Here is a 23,932-nt window from a genome sequence, read left to right as displayed (position 1 = left end):
TTCATAGTGTGCTTCCAACTCAGCCCAGTATCCCAAGGATTAATATCCCTATGGGACAAGTCCACACCTCATAATTAATGTTAAATATCAACGTTCAATGCAAACCCTGTATCCTACAAAACTATATTCCCATGCAACTATACTGCATTTTCAATTACGTTTCGAGGGGAAAGTATTTTCTCAGTTTTAAATAACGTGGTTAAATTGAAACAAAACAAAACAAACAAATCTACCTCATTAGGTTTAGTGAAAAAACATCATGGTTTGGCTTAAAATTACTACGAAGTTGAAACAAAACACAACAAAAGTACTTGGTTAGGTTTAGTAAAAACATTGTGATTAATATAAGGGAATGCTGACTTGAATGTTGTTACAATAAGAAACTTGCAAGTGTTGATATAATGAAAAAAGAGAGCCGATCAAAGCCTGATGAAAAGACATTGTGGCCTATATTGACATTAGCTTGTTGGTATAAAGATATTCTGATTTTCTTCTTCTTGGCAGCATACCCTACTGCTATACTATAGGATAAAAATACCCTGCTTATGATTTGAAATGACTCTACCAAAACATAGACAATACACCCAAAGAGGAGATCCTTGAACAGAGAAAAGAGAATAGAGTTCAAATAAAAAAAAAGGTCACTCACTTTTTTCTTTTTCCTCAAGGCGACTTTCACGCCGTCTACAGACACCACGATGTTGACTTTTTTCTTCTTGATGTTTTTCACCTTGAACTCATACTGCAGAGAGAAGACAAACAGAGAGAGATGTATTAATATTTGGGGGGGGATTAAGGTCGACAGCGACATCGTTACACCCTCTCAAATATTTGAAGACGGGTCAGTCCGTCTGGAGGCAGGAAAAACACTACGACGAAAAGAAATATTCATTTACACATTGTGTTCTCTGTTTAAACACAGTTTTTTTTGTGTTGGACCAAGAATTTCTTGATGTGTAGTTAAAGCCATGACATTCTCTGTGTTAAAGTGTTCTCTGTGTTACACCCACAGATGAGACAATGTGATGTTTTCTTTCTGTTCCCATCAGAAAGTAAGCTGTGAGTGAGTCAGAAATACGGAGTCGCTGTAGCTGCTAGAGATTGAAAACATAAAAAATATGGATGACCTGGGGATATAAATTATATAAATTGTCTTTTTTAGGTTGTACAGGGGAGCTTTAGGGGGAAATAGCAGGTCAACAGTAGATGTCACATAGAAGTGGTGTACATCATCTGAAAACTGGGAACCTGAAGATTAATTTGAGATGCAGCTCAGCACTGTGTGTCAAGCTGTTCTAGTAATTAATCAGAAATAAACATAAATCAAACAAAATAAATTGTGAAAGTGTAGAAGGGATTAGAGTATTATGATGGAAGTACAGTATATGATGGCCATTCCCATGCTCACATATGTCTCATAAGTTGTTGCAGCACTTTTTGGGTTGATATCATTTGTTACACACATTTGGTGCTAAATTTAACCATTTTTTACCACTCGAGAATTGATAAAAATGATCAATATTCCCTCCAAAATGCCACATTAAGACACCAAGACATTGAGGAACACTATAGAAAAAGCCATGCTGTGATTTGGTATCAAAGACCTTTGACATTTGGATCCTCAAGGTCACAACAGGTCATTTTATACAGTGAGGTCAAATAAAAAAAAAAATGGTCTCACTACAATGAAATGGCTACTATGGGGACTAATGTCATCACACATGAATACAATTGGGCTCATTGGATCTACAACTGTCTCAGCTTTACAGTGATACCCAATTTATGTAATTCCAAGACTGTTTAAGGACCCCAGTATGCAGAAATATTCAAATACACCATTTAAAAAAATAACACATTTACACTGCATTCAAAAGATTGCATGGTTTTTGCTCCAAACTTCATGGGATTATCATAAAGTGGGCATGTCTGTAAAGGGGAGACTCCTGGGTACCCAAAGAACCCATTTTCAGTTACATATCTTGAGGTTAGAGGTCAAGGGATCACTTTGAAAATGGCCATGCCAGTTTTTCCTCGCCAAAATTTAGCTTAACTTTGGAGCGTTATTTAGCCTCCTTCCCAACAAGCCAGCATGGTTGTTACCAAAGGATTCCTTGGTTTTCTAGTTCCATATGATATCTATATCTTCACTCTAGCCCTAAAATTCCTACAGTCTCTGAAAGATAGTAAAGTCGGTCGGGATTGCGGACTCAGGGTGTTAAATTTGCTAACTTTCTCTCAAAAACCTGGAAAAGAAAGCAATAACTAATTTAATAAGATTTCTCCATTATTTTAAATAAATAGTACAGGTTTTGTTAGTTAGCCAATACATACATTTTGCTGGAGACATTGTTTGTATTCTGGATGTGGCTTATATCAATTCGTGGGTTCGAGTCGAGCATTATAAGCCAGCTTTCTGTACTTGACCGTTTCTGACAATCAGTGCCACAACACAATTTAGTCTGTATTCAAAAAGTACTGACTTTCAATAATCCATCTCTAGCAGTGCTGAGGAGAGGTCAGTTTGCTGGAAAAACTGAAAGAGGCACTTGACTCCGACCAAATGCTCGAGTGAAGCTGCTTTGCGGCCAACAGTAGAGGAAAAAGTCAACCATTCGAATTATGAAAAGAAACATTTAAAACGCTGAACTATTGAGTTGAACTTCCTTCACACGTTGCCACCTAAGAATCGTAATAATACAACGGGTATTTCCATCCACTCCAATACAATGTTTCACACTAAGGGCGAATAGATTCGTCACAGAAAATGACAAACAGCCCTGCCGAATGAACATAGCATGGTCGGCAGACCTCTGTCACAGTCAATTTACGCACCATAGATCAGACTGAGACGGCTTCCGTCGTCTCCACTGCCCCTAATGGAGCCGTGAGCGCTGTCAAACAGCACTGCAGCAGGCAACACAGTATGGAAACACAGTGTTTGCATATCAAATACATAGAAAGTGCAAACAAGTAGCTTTTATGTTATTGTAGGAATCCTGTGTTCATATTCAAGTGTATGGAAACACACACGCAGCTAGGTGACTGCCTGCCTCCCTCTCCCACTCCCACAATCCTCTGCTTGTTGATGGTATTCTGGATGAGTGGGATGTAACTGAGTTGTATAGAACCACCTGTCACGGTAGCCTGGAGAGATATTTGCTCCAAGTACTGTCTTGTATGTCTATGTCTGTCCATCAACAGCACTCTCACTGAGTTGGCTGGTTGCTGGATCCTGCAGGGTGATACATTATTGTGCTTCTGAAAGTGGACACTCATTAATGCTTCACTAGCCAGCAATTCTTATGCAGAAAGGCAACTGTGTTATGAGTCAAAGTCATAAAGCCTTCCACCCCAAGATGCTGCAGTATTCACCTTGTTTGCTCAAATTAAATTCTGCTCTGACGTATTGATGCTCGTGGGAAATGTGTTCAGTGCACAGAAGTGAGAAATCAAAACCTAAAAGACAGTGCTGACAACGGCAACAGCAGTGAGACAGTACTCTGTTCAGACAAGCTGGCAAGTTGATTTACATCACTTCCTCAAGCCAACAAAAGAAAAGATTTGTTGACCGATGCCACTACATGTTTTATGTTTAATGAAGTTCTTTAAACTTTCAGAAGTGACCTTGCGCAATCGCTATCATTGAAGCTGCCAAAATTCAAAGATTCTGGCAGCACTGGTAGCAAAAAATCTGCAATGTCATACACTGCTGCCACAGAGAAAACGTCTGATAGTGTTTATCACTTGCTGTGTTTGCATCGAATCGCCTCTAAATCAAATCTGAATGGAGATGCTTTTTTGAATGCTATTAGTTATGTTTTCCCACCCGCTGGTTGTCAATCAGTCTGTCAATATCCCTAATATTGTAGCTGTCAGTCACCCTCTCTGTCAGTAGATTGTCCTTGGGTGCACCCGATTCTACTGTTATCAGGCCATTAAATAGGCGTTATCGGTCACTATAAGCACCATAGATGTGGGTCAATAGGGGCCTACTACGCCTATATGTTGTAAAAGTGGAAGCGAAACTTAAAAGCAACACGTTCTAACATGTAACACTGAGTGAGACGTTGTGTTTTGAAAACCGCAAGTTTCGGGAAAAACATTGTGTTTTGGCTTAAAATAACTACGTTTCAAAAGTGAATGCTCGTGAACACAAAGACAACTATTCACTGCTGATTTCACACAAGATAACCCCGGCCTCCTGGGTGACAACTCTGTATTTTGTGTCCCATCCATCGACCCTGATCTCCACCCCATATGGAGCTTCAGGCTGTCTGTACTACAGCGCCTAACTTCCACTTCTGCTCTGGTTATATTACTACGGTCGCTAGAGTTCGCTGTCATGTTCTTTTATATCTTCTATCGGTGATCTACCATGTGAATAGATGATAAAACCTACTATTGGGTGTAGTAGGCCCCTATTGACCCACATATATGGTACTTATAGCAACCAATAATGCTTGACAACAGGTCCTTTGCTGTAGTTCTCTGTGGTGTCACTTTGGACTAAATGTTTCTATAATTTAGTTACATTTCCCTTTTAAAAAAAGAGTCCAGTTCACTTGAAAGCAGTGAAGTAGGTTTACAATGGCATTAAAGTAACAATGAGATGAAAGGAAAAAGGTTTCTTAAGAATCCTTTTTGCGTGTACAGCAAACTTCAAGATGTTAACTTTTAATATTTTCTGTTTACTGCTGCTGAGACCTTGAATGAAAACCTATTAAATCAGACTCTCTTTTGTATATCGTAAAAAAGAAGAAGCACCCAGCTGTTCACAGCCAGAAAAAAATATGCATGGAAGTGTAGTTTAGGTGAAATTGCAAAAGGCCTAAGGTGATGTAATCAAATTACTAAAACCAACACAAAATATTCATAATGAAGAAGCTGGAAGGCATATTTCATTTTATATTACGCATTCTTGCTTGAAAAATCATTGTTTCATTGCCATCTAGATATAATGTCATGCTACCATATAAATATGAATATTTTATAAGTACCCAGCTAGGGGCATCTGTGCTTATATTTCAAATTAATGAATATGGAGAAGATCATTCTATCAGCATGTATTCAAAACTAAATCACAATAATTCAGATTTTCAGCATTCAACATCAACAGTAATTGTTTGTTGTGTCCCTGACTTGTAATGCTGCAGAGCAAGATAAAAACATTTGAAATGTGTCCGCCTGCATGGTGACAAAGTATCTGTAAGTGTGTGAATAGTCACAGAATGATAGAAGATGACAGAAGCCAGGGTCTCGTCGGCATCAGTCTGTGAAAAATCAAGTGGAGGAGTGTTGACAAAGCTGCTGGGCAGGAACCCAATCAGCTCCTCGACCCTGGGTTATACAAACTCTGCTGACTGTTACACAACAGCCCTGGCCGTCTGTGTGTTTGTTTGTTGACTGATGGGCAAGAAGTGTGAGGTTTGCCAAGGATCCTATAAGGGGTCCGTAATTCCCCATGTGCCAGCAGCTCCCTGCCTTACTTTGTAAAATGATGAGTAGAAGTGTTAAAACTATTAAACAATTACTAAACAGTTCATCAATTTGTCCCAAAAAAAATAATTTTTTTAATGAAAGAGAAAAACAATGCTAGTTCTTACCCTATTCAGCCCTGTCTCCTAAAAAAAACATGTTCTCATACAAACTGCATTCTTAATTATGTAGGGAAGGATGTTGGCAGGGAAAAGTATTTTGTTGCGGATTAGGTTTGTCTTTGACATATCATAAATAAGTCCGCAGACGGCCGTAGCAAGTGACGTAGTACGCGACCGAAGCGCAAAGCAGGTGACGTAATATATTGAGCGACTGTTAATGAAAGTTACATGGTATAATAACGAGTATAACAAGCGAGAAAGTCCACTACGGACTGTCCCTCAGGAGACCACTGTTCGTGTCCCGTGTGAAACATAGTCATTTTAAGCCAATCCAGGAGAAAATATGTTTCCCTCGAAAAGTAATTGAGAATGCAGTTTAGTTGTAAGGGAATGTACATTTTGGGTTTCTCTATTCTGTAGTGACACTATATTTTCCATAATGATTATTTTGGGTATTGTTCATAGATAGGTGAACATATAGTGGATGGTAAATAAACTGCCCAATACAGCACTTTTAACCTGAGATCACTTCATAGTAGGGGTGGGTTTTTTACAATTTTTAAATAGTTTTTTTCAATGCCAGAATCGATATATTTGCTTCATTTGAGTCTTCGCGGAGCTAGAAGGAAGTCACTACTTTTATTGTTGTAGTCTGAGTAACGTGACGTCATATCCGTTCCGTATCCGTCAACCAAAACAAACCGCAGTTGGCAGCAGAGTAGAAAACGGCGGAGGGTCCGCGTGGATACGACCTGCACCCTCACATTTTAAATCCAAAGTGGTAAACACTACACATACAGTACAGTATGGAAACACTTTGGGTTTCACACATTGCCAGGAAAAACAGAGCTAGACATCATGGCTTAAGCTGCATGCTAACTCTGTCATGGATAGCTAATGCTCTTGTATTGCGGTAATGTGCAGTCAAGCCAGCTGTCACTCTCATCTCCATGGTTTAAATGGGCCGACGCTACAACTGTAGAGCACCCATATACTGACATTTATGTTAAATGCATTCAAACGGCCCCGATGGAGCTGACCATGGATGTATAAAGAGAACAAGGCTGACGGTAAGCGTTAGCGACAGACTTGGCGAAGTAAGCGGAAGTATACACGTGTGAAAAAATGTAATAAATAGTGCCTGACAATGACTGATATATTTGACTTCAGGACATCTCTGACTACATACATGCTGAAAATTAAACATTTTACTGTATTAATTTAGACATTTTCCAAAGTAAATGTCCCTAGAAGTGTTTGATTCAACTTTTTCCCATGGTCTAGTGTTAAAACAGTTAACACAAATCACATTATATCGTAATATCGAATAACAATACTTGTATCGTGATAGTATCGAATCGGGAGATAGGTGAATCATTTGAGTAAAAGCGCACGAGACGAAGGGAAGACAGAGGGAGCAGCGCTATTTATAGCACCTCACAATACCTCATATTCACCACACACACACACACCACAACACATCTCAGTATGATGATGATTAAAAATAATGAGAATCTTCAACAATAAAGTGTACAAGGTCCATTAAAATGAGGGTATAGAGCAACAAACAAGCTTACACAAGAAAAGCCAATACACAGCAGAAATGATAATGATTTTTTTCACACCGTTTCATTTTTGTATGCAATTACAGTTATTTATACTGATGAGGAGGAGGACTCATTGTTCTCTTCAGACTAATGGACTGTAATAATGATGATTTACTTTGCACAGCAGATACCTTTAATGGCATAATCTTCAGGGAAGCTAATTTCTTACCGCAGAAAGAACGTGCTGGAAACGGACAGCGTATTATTTGAACCGCTGCACTCAACAACCTGTTGATACCTTCAACAAAGGACAGAAAACGCGCACACACACACACACACACACACTCCAGTTCATATTTTCATAAAGTAAAAGAAAGACAGCTCAAGCACTTCAGCTATTATTCTCAACTCTAAAAGTGCACGATTGTTTACGTGTCTGAGATTTATGAATGGTTTTATGGATGTGTTGTAATCTGCTGTAATGTTGACTGTGCTGCACATGCAAGATTTAAACGTTGCCTGATGGATTGCATGATTGACCTCCGTGGAAATGATTGCAGCTGCAATTTCACAGATTCCATTCCAAGTGTATGCATCAAAATACGACATAGAGCACTTAACTCTAATAAGTCTGCCTATCCCTGTCTGATATCGTTGAATCCACATCAACCGCTGCACTCTCCCTACTACTTCCTTCAGCTTCCATTCCAAGGTACAGCAGCGATTATGATTTATAATATCACCACCGCTGCATCTATCTGTGTAACATGAGGATACGAATGCATGTAATTAAAAACACTTGTACCGCGGAAACTGCCGCACTCGAGGAATCGCACTGGCATTCGTTTCACATAACCGGCAATTTATTCTGTCTGACTTTTCCGCCCGAATGCAGCATCTTTACACCGGATGGGGTGGTGAGGGTGTTTTAATGAGCACAGATAACAGCTCACAATTCAGTTTAGGTCATTTAGGATAATCCCTAATGCCTCTGCTAGATGGGCCTTCTGAATTTGCACCTAAAATGCTATTAAAGTTTGTCATTTCAGCTGCGTTCTCCATCATTTTTGACACTATAAGAAGACAAAAAGCAGGGGAGAAAAGACAAATTGCAGATGCCGATTCACAAAACTGAAGTCCATTATTTTGCAACCTGCAGTGCATTATGTTTCCACAACTCCAAAGCTGTGGTCCATCATTAAATGGTTTCAGAACAGTCTCTTACACCCAACAAAAGGTTCAACAGAGGTGAATGAACCCACACAAAAAGTTAAAGTTTCTCAAACAGGTTAAGATGATGCTGCACCAAGACAACATGCAGTTCAACCTTCTGTGTGTCTGTCATACTGAACAGCTGTTGTTCAGGATCAACTGGACTGGGTAATTAGTCCAGTATTTTGTGATGTGAGCATCCCATGATGTTATTCAAGATCTCAAAAGTTCACGAGAACGTTATTCACAATCAATTCAATCAGCAAAGCAGAAACAACAAAACTACAAAATAAACAAGGAATTAAAAGTTTGGAGTTCATTCCATTTGAAAGGTGCATAGCACCTGAAACAACAGGGTATATGAGGGATAGCTAAGGTTAAGTAGTTACTGGTAACTCGTGTACTGTAGTTACTAGATTTAAATGAGAGAAAAGATGTGAGGTAGTTCGGAAGCTTCAACAGTCGAGTTGTAAATGAATAACATGAGGTGGTTATACTTCTTGACTTTGATGTCCATCCATCCGTGTGATACATGTATTTATTCCTGTGATTTTGGCTGCTCTGGGTTATAGTAAACAGGATTTGCTTACGTGCAGCAGTATGGAGAGGGACCACTTCAGTATGCCAAGCAGTGACAGGACATTAGCGTAACATGTAAACAAAGTGAAATGAAATGAATACTGAAGTCCAAGAATAGGCTCATCCATCATGTGAATAAGTCAGTCTTACATTTGCAGCCGCTATTTCCTGATAAACGGTCGTTGTTTCCTAAAGATCCTTTTCCTCCTGTTTCCAGTATAATCCATCATTTTGGCAACAAAGACGCCAACACGCCGACACAATAGAGTCCTCACTCAGCGGTGCTATTTACACTCACACAAATATCAACCGGGAGCCAGGAGAGCACAATAATAGCCTGCATTTCTGTTGATGACCGCAGCTCATTGAGGGAGGCTGAATGTGAGTGGGGAGCGAAATGAAAGAATCAAATAAACATGCAGACACATGCCGACACACACTCACACATGCAGTACACCGCTGAGGTCAACTAAAGGTAGTCATTGTGAGTGTTCGATGATCTCAGCAGGGCTGCGGAGAGAGTGTTTGCTGAGGTAAACGGTGCCTGGTCTACTGTAAACAAGCTATTTATTTACCACATTGACAAAGTGCCTTTCTGAGGTGATTATGGTGGTGTTGTTGTCCAACTTCTTGTCCATCTTTTATACAGTGAACACAGTTTTATGGAGCTTTTTTTTTTCCCTATCTTAATTCAAGAGTGTGGTCTTTCAATTTGAGAGAATGATTTCACTTGACTTCACACAGATGTCGTAATGCTTTCCTTCAAAACCCCTGTCCTCGCACTCAAATAGTCCTTGCTTGCGCTTAGATTTGCTCTGCTTCTGCTCAAACTGTACACTCAGATGTATTGTTGTTGGCACAGATTTCTTGTGCTCCAGCTTCGGCACTTCTCCTCGCACTCAGGCTGCTTCTGTGCGCTCGTGAAATGTCTTTTTGCAATAACCCTGTCAAAATTCCCAAACCAATAGAATGCCAGGTGTCGAGTTGACCATTGGAATTATCCCAGCCTTGTACATTTGCTTTACTTCTTAGAGCGTCCTGTGACTCTTTAAACGGGTTCATCCACTTCCGCCCTCCAAGGCTTTAATACTTCCCTTAGCTTTCTTTGCCACATTTGTAATTTTGTTTGAGCAGGGACTATTTGAGTGCCAGGACAGGGTGTCGAGAAAAATTGACAAAATCTGAACATGAAAACAATGAGTCATGCTCTCAAATTGAAAGAACACATAAAAAAGGAAAAAAAAAGCTCTATAAAACTGTGTTCACTGTATAAAAGATGGACAAGAAGTTGGACAACAACACCATAATCATCTCTGAAAGGCCTGCGGGCGTGGAGTCAACCAGGCCTCTGTCTGCACACGCACAGACAAACACACTCGGCCAATAAGCGCCAATTTGCCACATACCAATTTGTTCCAAACCAGTGCCTTTTGAGTTTTCTCCCTGGCCAATCATGAGCACAAGGGATGTCAGTTTCAGATAATTTTGCTTTCGATTGCCCGACACCCATTACGTGAAATACACAAGAGACGCTTTCCTTTTAGTCTGGCGCTCCATTGACTCAATGAGCTTTTTGCGCTGCATTTCGAAGTGCTTTCCATTGATGAGAGGTGCTGAAATTTTAATGTTTCGTATTGTAAATGTTGTGCTTTTTATTGTATATTCTGTTGGCTTTGCTGAAGTTTATTGCCGCAGTTTGATCAGGTCACCGTTTAAGGGTGCTTCGATCATTATCAGCTGACATTCGTTCTAAATAGTTTGATCGGTGGTTTCTATTAAGGCTGATCAGGAGAGTCGATCAGATGATGCATGGACTCTGACTTGAAACATGGTCAATATTAATTTGTCTGCTTTCTCGCCTGCTCTTCTATTTGTTCTAAGAGCGACATAGCTGGACACACACACACACACACCAGTCCCGGCGCCGGCATGCTACACACATACTTGCACACACACACACACACACACACACACTAACACACTGGGCCTATCGAGCTCCACGATGCGTTCTTTCTGAACGGATCAATTGGTTAATTCGTTAATTAATATGCTAAATTAACCTATAGATGACATATGTAACCAGTCCAAAATATTCTTCTCCGATTTAACAGTTAACTGGTGACATCCTTCATGAGCACAGATCCATGTCATGATGGGTGGGGGAGGAGCAATGATTTAGTGAGAATATGAAGTTTAACAGCTCAGATCATTAAGCTCATAATTACACAAACTGAAAGTCAAGGTCTCTTAAATGTGCAAACTGTCATGTTGCCATTAGGTGCTTGGTGAACTGAAATGCATGTGGCTTTAACCTTCATAGAGCACCTGAAGTTAGTGCTCATACTTGGGACTATTTCTTAAGCTGCATTCAAACCAGATCAGGTGTTGTGTGGCGATTAGATTCAAAATGAATGGGAGGACTTGTTTTCACCGCAATGCCGAATCTGGTGAGAATGCAGCCTTACTGTGTATCCATATGAATATGTTGTTTTCCTCTTCTCTCTAATGTTCAAATTGCATGCAACATCAGTCATCCAGCCAGTAGAATATTCACGTTAAGGTCGCTGAACTCCCAATAGACAGTTGTGTCATTTGACAGCATTAGATGTACATCAGTAGGAAGATCTCTTAAAGAGCTAATGATCTGTTACTAACATATGGCATGGCATATCTCATATGGCTACTGAGGGCGTCATTTCACTGGTCTTCTTGTAAAGCTAAATGTCTACTATTGAAGTACATCCTTTACTAAGATGTACTTTTCCAATATTTTTCCCGATTTTCTATTTTTAATTCGTACATCATTTCACAACAACCACATCATCCATGAAAGCTGGAGTTCTTAAACACGACCTTAAGCTCTCAACTGTAAAAAATCTATTTTAGTCTGTGTTTGGATGAACCACCAGAATATAACATTATAGTTTAGAGATGTGCAAGGATCAGTGATTTACTGAGCTGTACCTGCAAAAGTTCAGGTGAGAACAAGGTCAAACTCAAACTTTATCAGATCTTCTATAGCTTTGAATGTCTTGGATCTGTTCCCATGGTTGCAAAACAAAAAAACAAAAAAATAAATAGAAACAACCAAACAGAGGGAAGGTCACAGCCAATGATCTTAGACGCTGTGCATACAACTCTTTCCTACTGTCCCCTCTCCAGGGAGGTTGTGTTGCCATACCACAGAGTGACTCAGAAGGCGAGGACACGCTCCACAGTAGCTCTGTAGAAGTGCAGCATCGCCTCCCCAGTCACGCCAAACCATGAACGAATCAGCACGACCTTAAATCACCCAAAAAGAGGAAGCTGACGTCCCCCAGGGGAGAGCCACAGGGACTGCCAGACGAAGACGGAAAAACCAACAATCAGAGCTGTTAGAGGACGAGCCGGGCCTCCACGGCTACGATATAAAAGGCTCACTCTCTCTGTTCTTCACCGCAGGAAGAAACTAGAGCACTCCTGTCTTCTTTAGTTCACTTTTACCCCCCTATTTCACTACAACATCTATACAAGACATATTCTGCTTTTTGTGTTCAACCGTCTCCGTGCTTCTTATTTTATTCTCTTCTAGTCCCTTGTGCCGTTGCACTGTGGGCAGCAGAAACAGGATAAATTGTAAGGAAAGCGAAAATATTAACTTAAAAAAACAAAAAACAGCATACATAGTCTGATATTTAACACAATGATAACATGTAAATTTGATTGAATTTATGACATCATAACCACAGGAGAGAAAACGGAGTAAATGGAAAATTTGTACAGTACAGATGTCATTTTTTTAAAACAAAAATCCTACGAATGACACGTACCATACACTATGGACTTGTAAGCAATATTACACAAATATCATAGCACGTTTAGCTAACTAATATGATAAACACTGTTTATTGGCCCAAACTTGGGATGCACCGATACCAATACCGGATCGGATATCGGGCCGATACTGACTCAAATAGCTGGATCAGGTATCGCTGACAATGGGGCCGATCTATTAAATTAAGTTCTATGTTTATATACTATATACATTATAGACACACACGCAGCTTATTAATTTAACACTGAGTATTGGATTGGTACTCGGTATCGGCGGACGCCCAAAGCCCAGGTATCGTTATCGGTATCAGGACTGAAAAAGTCGGATCGGTGCATCCCCAGCCCAAACCAGATAAATCATTGCAGATCTATTTATTTTTTTCTCTAGCATTCAAATAATAAATAAAAGTTGCAGATCTACAAATCAACTCCAAGTATGTCCGAGACAAGACAATGGTCCATGATTTAAAAACACGCTATACCACTTTTCCAACGCATAGATCCTCAAACTAATGATGCTTTACTGCAGATCATGAAACCCAAGAGATATGGGTGAGCTTGCACAATTCCACTTCAAAATAACAGGAGAATAAAACACAGTTCGAAACAACAGCCAGTGTTGTGTGCATCCACTCATCTGTGAAGAGCTTCTGCTGCATCGTCTGATTAGACCACAAGTCAGTCCCCAGAGACACCGTCTCTCTCACCTTCTTTCACCACAACACTCGTTCTTGCCAAACCACAAAGCTTTCATCACTTTCTCTCTCCTACACACCAACCACCTTTGAATTCTTGTTACACTCTAAACCATCCATCTTAATCTTTTTATTTTACTGCTGGTCATTCTGGTGGATCTGTATGTGTTCATTTCCCCTCTCTTACGACTGTCATGTTATTTACTCCAATTCCCACGGCCATATTGACAGAGCATCGCCCCTTTATCTTATTCTTTCTTCTCTTCTGCACTCATTTGCTCCGCACGCCGTCTCCCCCTCTCTTATATTTTATTTTCACATCACCCCCTGACTCTCCCCCACCCCCCACCCCCCTCTATTTTCTCCACAAACCGTCAGCTGATTCAATCTCGAGCAATGTTGTTTATGAAAAGGCATTTCATTTTCCAAAACCATTTGTGTTTAAGGCGCTACAGGGTCCATCATGTTTCATCAATCTCAGCGACGCAGCACTGTCTTTGAACCAATGCCAAAATTGAATAGGCCTATATATCGGTATACGCAGTAACAGCACACACAAACACACGGACAAAAGTACAAATTGGGCCATATGTTAAGCGTCTACCAAGAAAAGCTGGCCAATGTATTCTTATACTTCTTAGGAAAAACAATTTAAAAACACATTGCATTCTCTTTTGAGCATGTCCTTCCACACAAGGAGCTATATAAAAAGGCCAAATAGTCTACAAATCTAGGAAAGACTGGGAGAGTCGATCTCCATCAGTCCATCATCTTTTGCTAACTGCTGTTTCCAATGATGTCAAGAATGAACTTCCAATCTCAAAGTATACGTACGTGTTAGAGGTACTATTTTTATATCCACAAATCTGCCACTTTAGCTTTTTATGATCAAGTTTTCAGATGTCCCGATGACCCGATTAGCCTCAATCATACATTTCATGTATAATCTGAGGTATATGATCTATATGGCCAAAAATATGTGGATACTCCTTACTGTTTTAACCATAGAAATAGAATAGGATTGGAAGGGACATTTTCATTCAAATCAACGTGGTAGGATTGTCTATTGGTCTATGGCTATTTTTATGTGTACCGTTGCCATTGTGACCGACCGTTGTAGTGGGCTAACTTCCGTATAAATGGCTAAAACGGCGGGCTAGTGTCCAGCGGCAGGGCTGGGTCTTAATGGTCCCTCCACCTCACTCCCCACCGCTCCAGAAATGGACAAGCGATAGCTAACTAGCCAGCCATCCAGCTTCTGGAGCTGCGTTTTCCCGGCAAGCTGCAACCACACTTCACGACCCCGCTGACGTTTGTTCTGTTGTTACCATAACAACAATCGTCACTTTCTCTTGTACTAGTCAAATGACAGTTTCGTGACTGTTCTACCCCCCATTCTATTTCTATGGGTTTAACATAATTCCTTGGCACAAAGCCAGATTTATAAAGAAATGGTTTTCCCAGTTTGGTGTGGAAGACGTGACCGGCCTTCATAGAACCCTGAAATCAACCTCATCTAACAACTTCGAGATCAAACCGAAACTGTGAGCCAGGCATCATCACCCGACATCAGTGGCCGACCTCACTAATGCTTCTGTGGCTGCACTATCAGTAGATTAATACCCATTATTTTGGAATGAAATGTTATTTTACTGGAGTGTCCGTACACTTTGGCCCGTTGTCCATTAACTTTTGGCATCATAGCAAGCATCTTGTATACAGTAGCATTGTTGGGGGGAAAAAGAACAATCAAAAGAACAGATGGCTTCATTTCAAGCCTTTGAGGATGTGATGCAAACAGTTGTTTAAACGCGAACAGGGAGCTGTTGCTGTAGGCTCCTCAAAGGCAAGTTTGTTACGAGCCTTGACAGGGGTAGTTTATAGGAGTGAGTTGTCAGCGGCTGTATTTCGCATCAACACCTGTTCACTGAATTCATGAGCACATTTTGTCGCACAAACACACCCCATAAAGACGGGCAGTCAACCACAAACAAACACTTTTTTCTTTGCCAAGTAGACTTTGGTCCCACATGCATCACTAATACATAAAAAGCAACATTTGGGACTGCGTCCATTTTTAAGAAGGCATTTCAACATCTGGACCGTCTCAAGTGTGAAAAAGGAAAGATAGGAAAGGAAGTTTAGTCTTGATAAATGAGACTTTCCAAGACTGTTGGCACAGTTTCTGTTGTGTCCTATAGGAAAGAAGGGATATCTGTTTTTTCCGTCAACTGTCACACCGTTAATGCATAGTTAAAGACCTTCTCCTCTGACACTTCGTCACTGTCGGCCCACTGTCTCACTTCCTAGATTCTGCCTCTTCTCTTTCTCTCTAACTGTTCCCTCTGAGGTTATACATCTACACCCACGTTGGATGGATTCGTACATAGAGACAGATAAGACAGCAGATGAGTATCATAACATCTAAAGAATGAGATCAAGAACACCTCTCTGTCTCACTTGAGAGTGTGAGAGATTCCTCTCGGCCCGATCAATACCCGTCTGACCCTGAAGCGCAACATGACGATGTATCTCGTCAGCTCGTCTGTCTTCTACCTTTGTTGCAATGGGGGTAGCTTGGTTCAGTCAGTGGATATTCTGTGAAATTAATCAATACACTGCTTGTTTGTGGGAAGCCGGATTGAAGATGTAACATCTCCCAGACAAATGTATTATATGATGATGGATTCCAGAAGAACATCAATGGCATAGATGAAAGTCTAAGGTCATTTTAGCCTTTCCATCCGTCTTTCTCACCAGCTTCTACCTTTTCCACTATCAGTTTTCCTCCACCTAAGAGCAGGAGGAGGGAGGAGATGAGTTACGGAGGCTTTTCTTTGCTCTTATTGAACCATGTCAGAGGAGAAATCCCTCTCTTCCCCAAAAGGATACGGAGACAAACTCAATTTAGAGGCAGTTGGTGTATCGACAAATCACTTCCAGCGCGCTTTCATTTTCAGTGCCCTGCTGTATAAAAGCTGAAGCGGCTAATGGCCCTCATTGGTTAGAGAGATTACAGCTTTGTTTCACTCCGAATAGATTTTTATTTGATGAACACGTCAAATGAAAGTGGAACCAATGATTATGTCAAAATGAGACCATTATTTTTATTGTACTCCTGTTTATGATGGGGCCACAGCAGGCTAGGAAGGTTATATCTGTTTTATAGGATATTATTTATCTTTAACTGAACTTGACTACGATCACAGCCAATTGAAGCCCCGACCGCCTTTGTTATTGTTGCTTTTGAAACAATGGATCTTTGATTACAGACAGGGCGAGACAAAAGTGACGTGAACATGCGAGTTAGTTGAAAACAGCGTCCCTGAATGACCCCTTTTAAAGTGAGAAGAGAACCCTGTAAAAGGGTCTTAAATATGCAGTGGATGGGAAATTAAACCACACTAAAAGACTGAAGAGGTCAAAGCTATATCTCCAATGTAATAAGTCAGCATCCTCACCAGTTTATGATCCATGAGAAGAAGACAAGGAAATGAAGGAGCAGCATTGTTTCTATGCTGCAGCACATAACTAGTGTCACAGTACAGTATGGTGACAAAAAAAATTAAAGTTCGGACATCATTTTTCAGGCTGTTCTCAGACACGGTTCATAGTTATAGCTACGAAAAGTAAATGCCAGGTAATTTGTATATATCCCATGAAATCAATTTGTGTGTAATCCACGTAATCATGAACCAGGAAGTATAAAAACTGAGAGCGACAAATGCCACGTAGGGAGGAGGTTAGGTAACGTCTGTACTTAAGTTACACCATTTCCGTAGTTATTTTAACCCAAACTATGATCTTTTCCTAAACCTAAGTAGTTTTATGGCCTAAACCTAACCAAGTATTTCAAGCGAAGTTATTAGGGCTGTTGATCAATGAAAATATTTAATTGCAATTAAACACATGATTGTCCATGATCAATCACGATCAATCGCAAATTAAGCGCATATGTTCTCTTCTATCTAGCTTTAAAACTGAGCCCACTTCAACCTAAAGATCACAAGTTGCGTTAATGTGTTAAAGAAACTAGTGCCGTTAAAACACATTTGCGTTAACGCCTTATTATAGCATTAACTTTGACAGCCCTGATATCAATAAAACATTGGAACTGGGACAGTATCCCCAATTCTGTTATATTCACAAAGTAAAGTGCAAAGTCTAAATTACTGCCACATTACATTGGAGACAACTGTCAACAAAGCTGCATTGCATCAAAACAAAGAAACTTTTTTTTGTACCAAACATCATTTCTGCATCAACACCAAAGAGATTCTAATTGTAGGATGCGGTGACACTTGAGTACCCAGATCAGTATATCGACACTACCTGTTGAGTGAGCACAGCAGGATGAAAAGCCTGAAGGGCCAGAAAGTAGGTTATGGAAACTATTTTTTCCTCTCCTCCACTCGTTTGACTCAAACACAGCGTGATACCAAGAGGGATATAATACAGATTCTGTCTGCATCTAATTCATTATGTGTGCTATTTCTGTCTATAAATATGTCAAATCGGAAATCAACAATGTTTCTTTATCTCTTTGTACTTTTCCAAAGGACTAGTTCCAATAGAAACAAGGCTTTGACGGCAAATGTTTTGGGTGTCTACAGAGTTTGTTTGGGACCAGAGATGACACTAAACTCCAACAACAACTTCAAGATGCTATCGGTTCATTCTCTCACTGGAGAGCTGCGGCTTGTAATTTCAGATACAAATCTATTTAAACCAGACAGCACTGAGCCAAATGTGTAATGCGATTCAATATTATGATTTATGTTACCTTTTTTTTAACTAGACCATGGGAGAAAAGTTGAATCATACACTTCAAAGGACTTTTACTTTGGAAAATGTCTAAATCAATACAGTCAAAATGTTTGATTTTCATTTTATGTAGTCAGAGATGTCCTGAACTCAAATATGTCAGTCATTGTCATCATTTTCTTTTTTTTTAAATCAAAGAATAAAGACATTTCCCTCACAAATTAATGGCATTTTATTTTTAATTTATAAGGGATATGTAATATGTTATACTTATGGTGACTATAATTCAATTAATCTTATTTCCATATATGTATTTTGTATATACAGTTTCCTTTGTTAACACCTTATTTTGAAAACCAGACCGTCACACGTGTATACTTTCGCTAACTTCACCTAGTTCGTCATTAGCTCTCCCGTCAGCTCCGTTCTCTTTATACATCCATGGTCAGCTCCATCGGGGCCGTTTGAATGCATTTAACATAAATGTCACAAAAAATGCGATACTTAGATGAATCGATTTTTTCCCCACCCCTAGCATATATGCTGCAATTAGGTCTGATGGTCTTGATTTAAACTGTCCGTCTATCTAAACTAACCTTTTGTATAAAGATTCTCTGTCAGTGAACGTCTGGTCCAATGAGAGACACACTCATTACCATGTCAAAGGCTGCCAGTCAGTCGAAATTCCTAAGTGACACATGCCAAATGACACTATGTGTGTGTGTGTGTTCTCAGTCTACAGTAGCTATAATAGGGGGTGACAGGCTGTTCTCCGTGGACATTCCGATTTTTTATTTATCTATTTCTGCACTTATGGAAAGGAGGTTTGATTCTTTCACCGTGCAGTTAATAAAAAGCCTTTTATTCCAGCATCGGGACCATTTACTACTCAAACTCTGACGGACTCGAGGCACTGTCTGTGGTCTGAATATACCAGAAAGGCCAACAAAGCTAAAAGAAAAAGGAGGGAGGGCAAGAAGAGAGTAACAGGAGATGAAAATAGCAAAGACATAAAAGGAGGAAGACTGAGACGGGGCTAAAAAATAATTCTACCTCTAAGTACTACCATTATTTTATGTATAGGCAGTGATGAATAAAAGGTGAATAAGAGGCTATTATTCCCAACTCCAGGGATCACAAATGAACTGTAAGCAGACGAAAAAATTTCATTTTCACTGCCAGTATTGGGTGTATTGTGATTTTTAAAAAGGCTTCAATAAAACATTCTTTGAGGCAGCAGAAACAGTCTGAAAGAATCAGTTTGTATATTTCTTTGAGGGTTCTGTAGTAACCATTTACTGAGAGGGTTCTTTAAAAAAAAGTTTAAGCTAAAAGGTTGTTTGTGGATCAAATTCTTCTATAGCAAATATGAGGCATTCAAGAAACCACCAGAAGAACCATTTTCAGTTCAGTAGTTAAAACCTTAATTTTACTGTATGGACTTTTAGGTTAAGTTTAAGTAAAGACTTGGGAGGAGATCAGGGTGGATGGGTGGGTCAAAAAACACCAGACTTTCGCATAGGAGACCGGTGTTCATGTCTCGTGTGATACGAGAAGTCAACGTTGATTTAATTGTCACGTCACTTCCATGCTTATGTTACGCCACTTCCGGAGTTATTTTAACCCAAACGTTGACTTACCTGTCATGTAACTTCTGTTCTTAAGTAACCCAAACCACGTTTTTTTTCCTAAACCTAACCAAGTGGTTTCGTTGCCTTAATCTAACCCCAAACCTAGTTTCCTGTGAAGACGGATGTTTATTTTGAAAAGACTGTATGCATGTAACGAACGCAAATTGACACGTGTTGCTTGAACATTCGTAGAAAAACGCACAAAAAATTAGTAATAACTTTTTGTAAGATGTCATACTAACACATTTGTATGGGGGATATGTTCATGGTCATGGACATATGACCAACAGTCTCTGGCTACAAGAGGTCAATTGTCAGGAAAACATACACATAGGTCACGTTTGACCAAATGGCCAATGTTCATGTCATCTTCCAGGTGAGGACAGTGTCCAGGAAAATAAATGTTTTAGAAGCTGGCTAGAGTGTCTGGAGTCTGGACTTGGGTTGTTGGTTCAGAAAGTCATGGCATCCTGTATACACACTGTTGCAAAGCCAAGTTGTCAGACTCCACATCCTCCATATCACAGCACTGCACTACACACCGGAAACCTCAGCAAAACAGGCCAGCCAAGAGCTGGACCAATTTCACATCTCCACAACACCAGAGAACAATGCCCCAAGCAAACACAAAATAACACTGGCCAAAATATTTGTGTGTGTCCCACTGCAGCTTTAATCTCCTCACCTCAGTATGAAACACACTTGTAGGGACGTACGATCGCAAACAGGAGGCGAAAAAGAAGCAACACCACCAGACAACCAATTACAGGGTGGATCCTCTGCTGTTGACAAGGTGGTCTTGGCTGGAATTAAATTACAGCGTGGGCCGAACGGCAGTTACTGGCTGTCATGATAAAGCCCTTCAGAAGACACAGCAAAAGGATTATCGGCTCTTACAGCTTTAATTGGCAGTTTAATGAAGTCGCCCACAATGTATCTGACAGGCACTAAAGGCGGACGTCCTGTTTGTACACATCAAATACACCTCGGGGTGAAATATGAGTTCGAGAGGGGACTGCAAAGGCTTTCATTAGCACAAATCGCATTTAATAAATCACTCAAAGTGGATCATATAAAGTGTGTCATGTTCTTTCCCTACAATATTATTAACAACGCTAAAATGTGTTTTACAAGGGCAATTAGCTTTGGATTAGGGGAACGCCATTGCTTTAGAGGACGAGTCAGCTTCCACTTCTGCTGATGAGCGCTAAATATACACGACAATATCAAGTATTACGTGAAGTATTAGTTGGGGATTATAAACAGTGGTACCTGCCAACAAGGGAGGTCTGAGGAGTACCCAGAGGCAGATCTATTGCAGCTTAATGAGGAGATTATACACTGTAATAGTCCACTAGGCCTTGGGTAAATAGAGCTTTCAAACCATTTCAACACATGATTATATAATCACAATTCTCTATTTAAAAGATACAGGGCCTTGAGGTAGCGGAACACCTTTTCTGCATTGTGTGGAGCTGCAGCCTGACTTATTATTTATTTAAAAGTACTGAAAGTGAGGATGAAATATCTGTTTTAATACCCAATCTCCCGAGTCAATATTTCCAGGTAGGGTACGGCTTCCAGCTCCAGTGCGGAGGTGTCTGGATCAGCTTGGCACATTTGGATTTGGGGATTTTCACCCATTCCCACTTGTGGATTTGCTCAAGCTGTGAGTGTCTGTGAGCTGATATCTTCTAGTCATTACACACGTTTTCAGAGGGGATTGAAGTTACTCGCGCGCTTGCATGTTCTTGATGGACTTCTACATTTTTGATGTCACTCCAGTGTTGCTGTAGGTTAGGGGTCATCGTCATCCTGTTGCGGCAGACTACATAACTCAACTGCAGCACTGAACATGCTTGTAGTTATTTGTTTAAAAGGGATACACTCCAATTTTGGATGAAATGTAGCTCTTGCTCTTACGTGGTTTGAATGTACTTATTGTAAGTCACTTCAGACAACAGCGTCTGCCAAATAGATTTAATGTGATTTAATGTAAAAGTTAATTTGCATTATGAAGTAGGTCTCCACAGGAATTTGCCTGCTCCTGGCTTCATTCATTATTGCTGCTGTATTCTCACTGCTGCTGAAATGAACCCACAGAAAATGATGCTTCCACCAGTAGGGTCAGAAACATTTAGACATTTTTACTCCCATTGAAAACATGCTTGATGCGTAGCTTTGCCGTGTAACGCTTGCATGCACTTTTACTTGCATGACTGCTTACACCTTAAAAGAAAACAGAACAGGATCCTACATGTTTGGTGTGGCATTGGGGAATACAACCAGCCGATCCTAGCCCATACAGAAACACATCGGCTTGAAACGGAGGAGAAATCTAGCCATTTGTTTTTGTAATGCAACATCTTTTTTTTTTAGTAAAATAAAAACATTACCAGGATCATGTAATCAGTAATTTATTGCTTTTTGTGTTCAGTAAATTTGTATTATTTGTGTCAAGTCAGTTAAAATGAGTATTGGGCGAAAGTAAATTATAACCTTATCATGATGTGTTCAAATGCAATCTTGTAAAATGTAGTTTTTGGTGAGAACGTTGAGGCGGATGATCACGGATGAATAATAAACTCACAGAAGACAGTATGCAATCAGTAATAAAGGAGTGTTTATTGAAGTACATGGGATTTATTTTTTTGGTGTTGATTTTTACCGTGGGAAATTGGGAATCAAGAATCGTGGAATTTCACTAGTACTGGTATCACCTACTAAATTTCTGGTATCGTGACATCCCTATAGCTCAGAGACTAGAATGGACCAGAATGACCTGGGACTTTAGATAACCAGTGGTTATGAATGACAGTATGCAGCAACTGTACCACTGCAGTCACATGATACAGCAGGCAACTCATCAGAATGTAACGATAATATATCAGTAACAGTCCGGCGTGCCAAATTGGTTTACAAAACTGAATATTCTCTACTATATTCAGCAAAATAAGATGTACATTTCTATCCCTCCAGATACATGTTTATGCAACAAAGAAAGTTGCGTTTGTATTACTCTTCCCTTGTTGTTACGCCGAGCTTGCTGAGGAGACAGGAAGGGAAAATAGAAACATCTATTCTTTGTGCTGGCAAGGCCCAGTTGCTCATTATCGGCCATTAAGGTTGTTTGGATGTGACACCGGCTATTATTTCCCTCCTGACCCGCAAGTCCGAAAATGTGAAAATGCCTGTTATGTAACCGACTATCAGTTCCTCACCACTGGCGTGTCTCACAGCTTTGTGGTATCATCTTGCTATGATTCACCAGCAGTGCTGTAGCTTACTGGGTAGAGCCAGGAACCGGCGCTTTTAGGGATCAGAGTTTTATTCCCACAGGGGCCATTTTTACTAGAAATGTTATTCAATCAGGCTAATGTAAGGCACTTTGGATGAGAGCCCTCACCAAGTGGTTATACATTCAGAATTAGAGACCAAAGCAGGAACACCCCCTCTTACTTCCAAACTTTTTTCTTGCAGGGAAGAGAGCTCTTTCTGTTTTTTTCCCCCCACAGCTAACAAAGACGGCGGTAGCTGGCCACAGTGGCCTGTACTTCTGCGCCGTCTATGAAGGCGAACAGTATTGTGGGCATCAGACTGATGACCGCAGCATTCCTGTTCCCTGCAGAGTCAAGGAAATGGTCTTTTTTTATTGTCTTGGGCTGCCACTGCTGCCACAAGCTCACTTATCAGACAGAAACACACACCCCTGCAGTAAAAAAACACCAACTCTGGGACATATACACACAATTATGGATGCTTACAGGCATGTACATACAAGTAGAGACATACATACTGTACACACATACTAAGAAGAACAAGGGTTTTCACCGACGAATGTCTGTGAAAAGAAAACGCATACATATAAAGAGGGAGGATGCTCCAGGATACACTTTCCTTAGCAGGTGTTCCTCTTCCAGTGAGATTATTCCACCCAAAAGCCAAACAAAGCAACAACCTGCCAAGGGAGGAACCTCACAGAGAGTCAGCGGAGGGCGGGCTGTGGTATCTGGTACTGTACCAACTCTGTGTCTCCTCTGCACGGTTATTGATATTCAAGACTCAAGAGTTCCTCTGTTCGGCTCAGCTATCTT

At 40.3% G+C, this 23,932-nt stretch overlaps 1 protein-coding gene across 3 annotated transcripts in view; it reads right to left on the bottom strand.

The window, feature by feature from the left end:
* LOC119488051 (carboxyl-terminal PDZ ligand of neuronal nitric oxide synthase protein-like) overlaps positions 1–23,932 on the bottom strand; it is a 202,695-nt gene that overhangs the window by 129,187 nt on the left and 49,576 nt on the right. For 2 of the 3 annotated variants that reach the window (XM_037769218.1, XM_037769219.1), the window contains exon 3: positions 650–742. In XM_037769218.1, the coding sequence (XP_037625146.1) occupies positions 650–742 (93 nt within the window). Of the gene's footprint in view, positions 1–645; positions 746–23,932 lie in introns of those variants that run through there. The other variant, XM_037769220.1, reaches the window with a different exon arrangement.

Source organism: Sebastes umbrosus, chromosome 5 (genome assembly GCF_015220745.1).
Source record: "Sebastes umbrosus isolate fSebUmb1 chromosome 5, fSebUmb1.pri, whole genome shotgun sequence".
Taxonomy (NCBI): domain Eukaryota; kingdom Metazoa; phylum Chordata; class Actinopteri; order Perciformes; family Sebastidae; genus Sebastes; species Sebastes umbrosus.
The sequence above is the reverse complement of the archived record's forward strand: the minus strand, read 5'-3'. Positions and strand labels throughout refer to the sequence as shown.